Below are 12158 nucleotides of genomic sequence, written 5' to 3'. Positions count from 1 at the left end.
CATTTACCCACTAATCCCTCTAATCTACACATCTTGGGACACTAAGGGACAATTTTAACATGGCCAATCAAACTAACCCGCACATCTTTGGACTGTGGGAGGAAACTGGAGCACCCGGAGGAAACCCACGCAGACACGAGGAGAATGTGCAAACTCCACACAGACAGTGACCTAAGCCGGGAATCAAACCCAGGTCCCTGGAGCTGTGAAGCAGCAGTGCTAACCACTGTGCTACCGTGCCGCCCCATATATATTGTAAGTTGGCTCATGGGATCAAGCAGGAGATGTGGATTGTGTTGCGAAGGTGTGTGGGAGTTTAAGATATGCCCACACGGAGACCAATGTGTGATGAAAACCAAAGTATGAGGCTGCTTTCAAGCTAAAAGTAGTAGCATGTGCTTGCTTGTCAAATGTGCTATAGCGAGAGAATTTGATAGAAGTGAAAAACTGGTACAAGAACAGAAGAAGGATTTTGCCATAAAGATGCCCAAGACCAAATGTGCCATCAGGGCAAGGACCAGCCACTGGCCTAATCTTGCAAAACATTTATCAAATGGGTCCTTTGCTGGAATGATTACATTGTCATCAGAGATGCAATGCCTAAACATGGACTTCAGCGGACCAAATCAAACCCTAGTTGAACAAAGTTTCAGACCATCAGCTCGTTGGTGTAGCCGCTTTATGGAACAAAACACTCTAGTGTTGCAACAGAAGACCAAGCTCTGAATGGTCATCCAGACTCAACGTTGGCTCTATTCTCTCTCCACATGCTGTCAGACCTGCTGAGATTTTCCAGCATTTTCTGTTTTTGTTAAAGAAGACCAACCTTGTTCAGTGACTGCGAAGATACCTTGATGCCAAAATTACCAGTTTCCAATGATTTTGTCATCAGACAATGACAAAAAAGCATAAGTACCTATTATGCTTCATCGGCAACATAGCTGAAGAACCCATGAATTTTGATCCGCCTGGCAGCGAAAATGTGTAATGGAAAGATTCAAAAACAGTTTCAATGAAAACAGCAGAACATCAGAAGACCAGAGTCAGTGGTGAAGGCCTCCGTGGCCAATGGAACAATGTTAAAACCTATGCTAATTTTCGAACTTGGCGAACATCCAAGTTCCCTGCAGGAGATTTTGGGTATGTGTGTAGCAATAGCTGGATGGAGTAAAGTTATGCATCCATAATGTGTCCTAGGTTTAAAAAAAATGCAGCTTATGAATGCGGGATGTCTTCAGATTCCATATGACCGAAGAGATCAAGAGATGCCTGCAAATAAATAACATCCATATTGCTGTTATACCAGGAGGTCTAATGTCCCTGATTCAAACTTTGGATGCAGGTGTCAACAAGCCATTCAAGTTTCGTGTTCATGCCAAATTGAATTGGTGATGGTTGATGAAGAAAAATCCTTCACAAAAGACTGGAAATATGTGTGTTGCCCTGCTTGATGTTTTGTGTGGTTTTATTATCAAATCGTGGTACGACCTTTGTGCCACAAAGTGTCTGGGAATCATTCAGAAATACAGAATATCTAATTCAGTGGTCACAGGAAGATTTGTTTTGGATGATTCCGAAAGTGAAAGCATCAAGTCTGATATGGAGTTTGGAGCCTTATGATGATGGAATAGCCGAAGTGATTCAGAAGTCAGGGCAGCACGGGTTCAATTTCCGGCATGGGTCGCTGTCTGTGTGGAGTTTGCACGTTCTCCCTGTGTCTGCGTAGGTTTCCTTCAGATGCTCCAGTTTCCTCCCATAGTCTGAAAGATGTGCTGGTTAGGTGCATTGATCCAAACAGGTGCTGGACTGTGGCGACTTGGAGAATTTCACAATAACTTCATTGGAGTGTTAATGTAAGCCTTACTTGTGACAAATAAATAAACTTTAAAACTTTAACTCCAATGAACTCTTAGCATCGGATGCTGAAGACTATTAAATTGACTCTTTTTTAAAAACGCTTTGGTATCTTTGTATAATTACTAAATGTGTAATTAATTGTATAATAAATTGTACCATATTAATTTAGTATGAATTTTTGATTATTTTTTTCCCCCACATTTGAAAATGCATGGTGATTATCCACACCATTGGTTAACATTGTACATTTGGTCTAAAAGGCGACCCCTGTTTTTGGAAGTATTTTTGGAGGCTTCAAGGGTCATGTTGTCATCTATGACATTTGTCTCACCAGATGAGAGGAGATATTTTTAAGTTTAAACAGTTTCACTTCTTTTTGTAAACAGACTTTTAAAGAAGAAAAGTACTTGAAGGATGCAGTGGAGTGTAGTGATGTTATCTGGCAGCGAGGGCTGCTGCGAAAGGGTTACGGAATCTGCCATGGAACTGCAGGAAATGGGTACTCTTTCCTCTCTCTATACAAGTTAACTCGGGACAAAAAATATCTCTACAGAGCCTGTAAGGTAAGATGAAAAATTATCCCATTCGAAACATATAGATTCTTCATTAAGTTATTTTAACGAATGTGACATTAACTTAGGAAAACTTCCCGAGGCATTTCGCTCACTCTCTGGGACAAATTTTCCCGTTCCGCCTGCCACGGGAATCGGAGCGGGCAAAGGGTGGAACATGTGAAAGTCTGTAAACCTTAAGTGAAATTTTCTGGTTTCTGGGCAAATGTGGCTGGAAAATCCCGCCCCCTCTCTCTTTCTCCTCCCCACCCCACCCCCCCCATGTCATATTTCAGGATGTCAGTACAGGATTGAACCCATGCTGTTGTCATTATTCTGCACCACACTCTAACTGTCTAGTCAACTAAACTAACCAGCCCTTGCAAGGCACTTGACAGTAGTACTTAGACAAAGGAGGCAATATAGATGGTAAATAAACATTTGATCAAAGTAGCATTTGGAGAGCCTAAAAGGGGGAAGAGGGATGTGTAGAGACAAAGAAATAGGGAGGGAATTCCAGTCTGTGGCCCCTAGATAGCTGAAAGTATGGGAAGTGAAAACTAGAAGTGGGCAGCAAAGGAGTCTGGGAAGGGTTTTTATTTTAACTTTAAAAGTCAGTTACCTGGGAGGTTCCCCCTCATTGATCCACTGGAGCAAGCTGAGAGGGGTGATTGAAGGCAGCAGTGCTGGTGAGAGATTAATTGAATTGTTTATTTATTTAATTAGTCAGCTAGTGTGTGTATTTTTTTGGCCTTTACTTTAACAGCAGTTTTTCAAGTTTAAAGTGAAAACTAGAAATGGGCAGCAAAGGAGTCTGGGAAGGGTTTTTTAAGCGCGTGAAGTATAAAAGGTAGGCTGCAGTATACAGCGGGCAGCGTCGGGAGCGGGCAGTGGAGTGTGTGGGAAGCAGAGTGTGAGCTATAAGACTTTGGCTCACAGGGCTTAGGCTGAAAGGGCGAGCAGGGGTGAGTTGAATTCATTTTTGCACTTTCTACCTGGTACTGGCAAGGTATCTAGAGGGGATGGGTGTGCAGGCAGTGCAATGTTCCTCTTGCACTATGTTTGAGGTGAGGGACGACGACAGTGTCCCTACTGATTACACCTGTGGGAAGTGCACCCATCTGCAGCTCCTCCAAAACCGTGTTAGGGAACTGGAGCTGGAGTTGGATGAACTTAGGATCATCAGGGACGCAGAGATGGCCATAGACACAAGCTTTCGGAATACAGTTACTCCGAGGATTGAAAACAGATGGGTGACGGTGAGAGGGGCTGGGAGGAAGCAGTCCGTGCAGGGATCCCCGGTGGTCGTTCCCCTTAGCAACAAGTATTCCGCTTTGGATACGGTTGAGGGGGATGACATACCAGTGGGGAGCCGCAGTGAGAGGATCTCCAGCACTGTGTCCGTCTCTGTGGCTCGGGAGGGAAAGGGGGAGAGCGGGAGGGCGATAGTTATTGGGGACTCGTTAGTTAGAGGGATAGATAGGAGGTTCTGTGGCAGCAAAAGAGACTCACGGATGGTATGTTGCCTACCGGATGCCAAGGTCCGTGATGTCTCAGACCGTGTTTTCCAGATTCTGAAGGGGGAGGGGAAACAGTCACAAGTCGTGGTGCACATTGGTACCAATGACATAGGTAAGAGAAGGGACGGGGATTTAAAGCAGGAATTTCTGGAGCTGGGCTGGAAGCTGAGAGCCAAGATGAAACATGTGGTCATCTCTGGTACGTTGCCGGTACCACGTGATAGCGAGTTGAGGAACAGGGAGAGAGTGCAGTTAAATATGTGGTTGCAGGGATGGTGTAGGAGGGAGGGTTTCAGATACGTGGATAATTGGAACACGTTCTGGGGAAGGTGGGACCTGTACAAACAGGACGGGGTGCACCTGAACCAGAGGGGCACCAATATCCTCGGAGGGAAATTTGTTACGGCTCTTCAGGGGGGTTTAAACTAATTTGTCAGGGGAGTGGGAAAGGGAGTTGTAGTCCAGAAGTCAGTGAGGGTGATGAGGTATTGGGGAAGGTATCAGGGTCAAGGGTGGGTACTGGTAGACAGGAAGGTGGGTTGAAGTGTGTCTACTTCAATGCAAGGAGCATCCGGAACAAGGTAGATGAACTTGGGGCGTGGATTGGTACTTGGGACTACGATGTTGTGGCCATTACGGAGACGTGGGTAGAACAAGGACAGGAATGGTTGTTGGACGTTCCGGGGTATAGATGTTTCACTAAGTGTAGGGAAGCTGGTAAAAGAGGTGGAGGAGTGGCATTGTTAATCAAGGATAGTTTAACGGCTGCGGAAAGGCACTTCGTGGGGGATCTGCACACTGAGGTAATATGGGCTGAAGTTAGAAATAGGAAAGGAGCGGTCACATTGCTAGGAGTTTACTATAGGCCCCCAAATAGTAATAGAGATGTGGAGGAAGAAATTGCTAAGCAGATTATGGATATGTGTGGGGGTCACAGGGTAGTTGTCATGGGGGACTTTAACTTTCCAAATATTGATTGGAACCTTTGTAGGTCAAATAGTTTGGATGGGGCAGTTTTTGTGCAGTGTGTGCGGGAGGGTTTCCTGACACAATATGTGGATGGGCCGACTCGAGGTGAGGCCACATTGGATTTGGTACTGGGAAATGAACCGGGCCAAGTGTTAGATTTGGTTGTGGGAGAGCAATTTGGAGATAGTGACCACAATTCGGTGTCTTTTGTTATTGCAATGGAGAGGGATAGGGCCGTACGGCAGGGCAAGGTTTACAATTGGGGGAGGGGTAATTATGATGCGATTAGGCAAGAATTAGGGGGCATAAGTTGGGAACAGAAACTGTCAGAGAAAGGAACTAATGAAAAGTGGAACCTTTTCAAGGAACAAATACTGGATGTCCTTGATAGGTATGTTCCTGTCAGGCAGGGAGGAAATGGCCGAGTGAGGGAACCATGGTTCACAAAAGAGGTGGAATGTCTTGTGAAAAGGAAGAGGGAAGCTTATGTAGGGATGAGGAAACAAGGTTCAGATGGCTTGATTGAGGGTTACAAGTTAGCAAGGAATGAGCTGAAAAAGGGGCTTAGGAGAGCTAGGAGGGGACATGAGAAGTCCTTGGCGGGTCGGATCAAGGAAAACCCCAAGGCTTTTTACTCTTATGTGAGGAATAAAAGAATGACCAGGGTGAGGTTAGGGCCGGTCAAGGACAGTAGTGGGAACTTGTGTGTGGAGTCAGTAGAGATAGGCGAGGTGATGAATGAATACTTTTCTTCAGTGTTCACCAAGGAGAGGGGCCATGTTTTTGAGGAAGAGAAGGTGTTACAGGCTAATAGGCTGGAGGAAATAGATGTTCGGAGGGAGGATGTCTTGGCAGTTTTGAATAAACTGAAGGTCGATAAGTCCCCTGGGCCTGATGAAATGTATCCTAGGATTCTGTGGGAGGCAAGGGATGAGATTGCAGAGCCTTTGGCGTTGATCTTTGGGTCCTCGCTGTCCACGGGGATGGTGCCAGAGGACTGGAGAATGGCGAATGTTGTTCCTCTGTTTAAGAAAGGGAATAGAAATGACCCTGGTAATTATAGACCGGTTAGTCTTACTTCGGTGGTTGGTAAATTGATGGAAAGGGTCCTTGGGGATGGGATTTACGACCATTTAGAAAGATGCGGATTAATCCGAGATAGTCAGCACGGATTCGTGAAGGGCAAGTCGTGCCTCACAAATTTGATAGAATTTTTTGAGGAGGTAACTAAGTGTGTTGATGAAGGTAGGGCAGTTGATGTCATATACATGGATTTTAGTAAGGCGTTTGATAAGGTCCCCCATGGTCGGCTTATGATGAAAGTGAGGAGGTGTGGGATAGAGGGAAAGTTGGCCGATTGGATAGGTAACTGGCTGTCTGACCGAAGACAGAGGGTGGTGGTCGATGGAAAATTTTCGGATTGGAGGCAGGTTGCTAGCGGTGTGCCGCAGGGATCAGTGCTTGGTCCTCTGCTCTTTGTGATTTTTATTAATGACTTAGAGGAGGGGGCTGAAGGGTGGATCAGTAAATTTGCTGATGACACCAAGATTGGTGGAGTAGTGGATGAGGTGGAGGGCTGTTGTAGGCTGCAAAGAGACATAGATAGGATGCAAAGCTGGGCTGAAAAATGGCAAATGGAGTTTAACCCTGATAAATGTGAGGTGATTCATTTTGGTAGGACAAATTTAAATGTGGATTACAGGGTCAAAGGTAGGGTTCTGAAGACTGTGGAGGAACAGAGAGATCTTGGGGTCCATATCCACAAATCTCTAAAGGTTGCCAGTCAAGTGGATAGAGCTGTGAAGAAGGCCTATTGTGTGTTAGCTTTTATTAACAGGGGGTTGGAGTTTAAGAGCCGTGGGGTTATGCTGCAACTGTACAGGACCTTGGTGAGACCACATTTGGAATATTGTGTGCAGTTCTGGTCACCTCACTATAAGAAGGATGTGGAAGCGCTGGAAAGAGTGCAGAGGAGATTTACCAGGATGCTGCCTGGTTTGGAGTGTAGGTCATATGAGGAAAGGTTGAGGGAGCTAGGGCTGTTCTCTCTGGAGCGGAGGAGGCTGAGGGGAGACTTAATAGAGGTGTATAAAATGATGAAGGGGATAGATAGAGTGAACGTTCAAAGACTATTTCCTCGGGTGGATGGAGCTATTACAAGGGGGCATAACTATAGGGTTCGTGGTGGGAGATACAGGACGGATATCAGAGGTAGGTTCTTTACGCAGAGAGTGGTTGGGGTGTGGAATGGACTGCCTGCAGTGATAGTGGAGTCAGACACTTTAGAAACGTTTAAGCGGTTATTGGATAGGCACATGGAGCACACCAGGATGATAGGGAGTGGGATAGCTTGATCTTGGTTTCAGATGAAGCTCGGCACAACATCGTGGGCCGAAGGGCCTGTTCTGTGCTGTACTGTTCTATGTTCTATGGAACAGATAGTTTTGGGGTCAGATGGAGATGAATTGGAAGACTGGTGAAAATTACAAAGATGGGGCAAGTTCATATTTGAAATGAGAATATGAAGTTGGCACCTTTTGGGTAATGGGGAGTCAGCAAGAACAGGTGTGATGGGTGAGCAAGATAGGAAATGAGGAACTGAAGGATCTGACCAGGAGAGCTTGGAATGATTAAGTCTAGAGTTGACAACAGTATGGATATAGGCTTCAGCAGCAGGTGAAGCAGTGGAGGAGATCTGTGAATTTTGGAGAGGAAATATAAAGTCCTGGTGTCAAACTCAGCTTGAGGTCAAATAGGACATTCAACAACAACATGTATTTAAAGAGCCTTTTAGCAGAATGAAATGTCCCAAGGCACAACGGGAACATAAAACACAGAATGACACCGAGCCAGATTAGGATAATATAATATCAGATAACCAAATTCTTAGTAAAAGAGATTGGTTTTAAGCAATGTATTAGAACAGGAAAGTGAGGTGGGGAGGGAATTACAGATCCTGGGGCAAAGGCAATGAAAGATGCAGCTACCAATCATGGAGCAATGGGATGCACAAGAGGTCAGAATCAGAGTGCCTATATCTTAGAGGGTTGTACTGCTGGAGAGATTACAAAGATGGATAGAGCAGAAGCCATGGAGAGTTTGAAAAAAAAATACAAATTTTGAAATCAAGACATTGCTTGACTGGCAATTGGTGTAAGTCAGCAAATAGAGACGTGACTGAGGAATAGGATTTGGTATGTGTTAAGACAAGGGCATCAGAGTTTGGAATGACATCTAATCTACGGAAGATAGAATGTACGTGACCAGCCAGGGATGCATCGGAAGAGTCGAGCATAGAGCTAATGATTGTATGAATAAGGGCTTCAGCAGCAGATGAACTGAGCCAGAAGCAAAGTTGGCTGATGTTTTGAAGGTAGAAATGGGCAGTCTGAATGATGGCATGGATATGAGTTCAGAAGTTCATCTGAGGATCAAAATATAACACCAAGGTTGTGAACCAATTAGATTGATCTTAATCTGTTACTAGGGAGAAAGATGTTGAAGTAACAAATCTGGTTTACCCTGAGACGGGAAGCAGTGAGGGCAGGATGTTTTGCAGGGACCAAAGATTCCCATGTTTAACTTGGAGGAAATTGAGGCTCATTCAGACTTGGTTGTTGGACCAGCAGTCTGACGGCACAAAGGGGTTGAGGGAGCTCTTTCATAAGATGCCATGAAAATTCACTGTTTAATACTTAGTAATGTTATTATGATTCCATCAGATTGTTGAAACTTTTTTTGGGGGGCACAGTTTAAATTTGATCGGTTTTCAATTTTTTTGCAAGGAAAGACTTACTGACCTAGGTTTATTGGCTGCAAAAGCCTGCATTAAAGCCTAATGTGTACTGTTTACAAGCAGTCCCTTATATTGGCAGTCTCTTACTGCTAAGTAAATTAATTGTACAAAGATATTGCAACATAGAAACAAGCCTTTTGGTCCAGCTAGTTTTGGAGATTTATCTGCCTTTTCCCATATCCCTTCAACTTAATTTCCTGCACCCAGTCTAACAGTAAATGTTATCATCATTTCTGCCTCCACCACTAATCCGAGAAGTGAATCTTTGTTATTTGCTTTTCAACTGCTGGGAGCAGTGTGCCCTATCTACATTTCTCCATTTTTTAAAAAATTCTAAACACTTCTGCTATACTACACGATAACGTCTGATAGCCAAGTTCCGCACACATGAGGATGGCCTCAACCGAGATCTTGGGTTCATGTCACACTATCTGTAACCCCCATGACTTGCCTGGGCTTGCAAAATCTCACTAAATGTCCTGGCTGGAGACAATACACACCTCTTTAACCTGTGCTTAACGCTCTCTCCACTCACATTGTCTGTATCTTTAAGACTTGATTACCTGTAAAGACTTGCATTCCAACCATTATCTCGTAAATTGAGTTTGTCTATATATGTCCTGTTTGTGAACACAATTCCCACTCGCCTGATGAAGGAGCAGTGCTCCAAAAGCTTGTGCTACCAAATAAACCTGTTGGACTTTAACCTGGTGTTGTGAGACTTCTTACTGTGCTTACCCCAATCCAACGTCGGCATCTTCACATCATATCTGAGGATTTGACATGGATCTTTGTTCTTTGCAGTCAATTAACTTGCTGAGTGTGGTAAACCACTGTTAAGCTTATTGCCTGTGTGTGTGACATGCCTGGGCATGCCCCTGCCGGCCCTGCCTGAGACTCCTCCCCCCCCCCCCCCCCCGGTGCAGGTATAAAGGTGACTGCTCCCAACCCCCCTGCCTCAGTCGCCGGACCAGTTCATCAGCATGGGTGTGCTCCAAGTCTTTTGCGAATAAAAGCCTATTTTTTCTTGCATACAAACTAGTCTTTGCTTGATAGTGCATCAATTTTATTCGCAAAAAGTTTTGCAATGGAGCAGATATTAAAACCCGATAGATTAGAATTGTATCCTCAAGCCGTAGGAGCCTCTAACAGCTTCGATCACTGGCTGCGATGTTTCGAAACTTTCCTCTCCGCCTCCGTCGCCCGGACTGAAACCGACAAGCTACACGTGCTCCACGCCTGGGTAAGTGATCAAGTATTCTCGATGATTAGAGACGCTGAAACTTATGAGGATGCGATCAAACTTTTAAAAGGCCAGTACAACAAACAGACTAATGAAATCTGCGCCAGACATCTTCTGGCTACTCGCAGACAACAGCCAGGAGAATCGGGCGACCAATTCCTGTGTGCGCTGCGAGCACTTAGCAGGGCCTGCAACTGCAAGGCCGTAACAGCCGCCCAAAACACTGAGGACTTAATCAGAGATGCCTATGTCACGGGTATCAGGTCAAACTATATCCGACAACGACTGCTGGAACAGGGTGGGCTGGATCTACAACAGACTGTAGCGCTTGTCGACTCGTTAGAGGTGGCCTTCCGTAATCTCGAGGCCTACACCCCCGACCACGGGGGCGCATCGTGGACGCCGCAGTCGCCACCACCTCTGTACTCGGGAGGGCCGCAGGCCTATGCCGCGCCACGCCACGTCCCACCAATGACCCGACTGCTACGGCAGTCTCCGGAGGCCCGAAGTGCTCCTTCTGCGGCCTGGGGAAGCACCCCCGACAATGCTGTCTGGCAAAGGATGCGATCTGCTCTGGGTGTGGAAAGAAGGGCCGTTACGCGAAGGTATGCAGGGCGAAGTCGACCTCCAAGCCCAGTAGCGCCGCGTGCGACCTGTGGGGGCTGCCATCTTGGGCACCAGTAGCTGCGTGCGGGCCGCCATCTTGGACGCCTTCAGCCGCGGTGAGCCGTGCGGGCCGCCATCTTGGAGGCCGTCAGCCGCGTCGCAAAATCCCAACGGTGGATTCGGTTACGCTGGACCAATCCAGGCCTCACCAACTCGCCAGGTCCATGATGGACATCGAGGTAAACGGTCGCACTACAAACTGTTTATTTGACTGTGGGAGTACGGAGAGCTTTATTCACCCTAACACAGTGAGTCGCTACGCCCTTTCAGTACTGCCAGTGAAGCAAACCATCTCCATGGCTTCAAAGTCCCACTCGGTGTATGTCCTCGGATACTGCATGGCGACCCTGACTGTATGGGGCACAGTGTACAAAAACTTCAGGCTCACTGAGCTCAAAAGACTAGTGCAAGAATAAAATACTGCAGAGCTGGCTTCACTCCTCCCTGGAGAAGAAGATGATCACAGTAACCAAATGTACAGATCTTTAATTTTTATAATTTTATATGTTGCACAGTGTAAAATCAGAGGGATCAAGGGTAGGTTTGTGAGGAGCATGTGCTGACCAATTAGTAAAGGAAAAGGGCAGCTCCTAACAGCAAATCATAAAACCATCTACACCGATCTACTTAAAGTTCTTGGCTCCAGTTTTACTGTTGCGGAATGTTTTTTATTTGATTTGGATATTCTATCTTCTAAAATCAATAAATTGCATGTTGAGTTCAGTTTTCATCGTTTATTAAGCTTATAGTACCTGCAGTAGTAGTTAACCATATTACATCAGCACCAGGGCATGGATTTATTGGGGCCACAAACTTGTTACAATTGAGTTTAGTTCAATAAGACCTTTTTCAAATTGTAGGTATGTGTAAACTTCCATCTTTTATGCATTTCTCTTGTTCCTCTTAAGTAACACTATGCACATTTATTCACTGCCTGTTTATCAAAAAGATCATATCCCTATAGTGGAGAAGGGGTCACTTGGCGCATCGATTCTGCACCAACTCTTCGGCAGTGTCCCACCAGGCTGCCTTCCCCCGCCCTATCCCATCCATCCAACCTACACAAAGGGGCAATCCAGCCTGGCCAATCCATCTAACCTAAACAGGTAAAATTCAACAGCTATTGCAACCAGTGAAGAGACATGTCAGGATTTGCCCTTTCTCCTCAATTGATCGTAACAGGGCTTTTTGCCATTCATGAGAATCATGAGCTAGAATCATAGAACCCGTATAGTGCAGAAGTGGCCATTCAGCCCATCGAGTCTGCATTGACTCTTGATAGAGTATCTTACCCAAGCTCTATCCCCATAACCCCACACATTTCCTGTGGCTAATCTGTCTAATCTACGCATCTTGGGACACTAAGGGGCAATGTAGCATGGTCAATCCACCTAACCTGCACATCTCTGGATTGTGGGAGGAAGCCTGAGCACCTGGAGGAAACCCACACTGAGAAAATGTGCAAACTCCACACAGTCACCTGAGGCCGGAGACCCAGAAGCTTAAGAGGGGTCACCCACTCTTGGTTTAGTGTTTTCCTACTTCCAACTCTGACT

At 45.7% G+C, this 12158-nt stretch overlaps 1 protein-coding gene across 2 annotated transcripts in view; it reads left to right on the top strand.

The window, feature by feature from the left end:
• The window catches only part of lancl2 (LanC lantibiotic synthetase component C-like 2 (bacterial)), a 61747-nt gene that overhangs the window by 31640 nt on the left and 17949 nt on the right, over positions 1-12158 (top strand). For both annotated transcript variants that reach the window (XM_078236302.1, XM_078236293.1), the window contains one exon: positions 2244-2420. In XM_078236302.1, coding sequence (XP_078092428.1) covers positions 2244-2420 — 177 coding nt within the window. The remainder of the gene's footprint in view (positions 1-2243; positions 2421-12158) is intronic.

Source organism: Mustelus asterias, chromosome 2, assembly GCF_964213995.1.
Source record: "Mustelus asterias chromosome 2, sMusAst1.hap1.1, whole genome shotgun sequence".
NCBI lineage: Eukaryota > Metazoa > Chordata > Chondrichthyes > Carcharhiniformes > Triakidae > Mustelus > Mustelus asterias.
The sequence above is the reverse complement of the archived record's forward strand: the minus strand, read 5'-3'. Positions and strand labels throughout refer to the sequence as shown.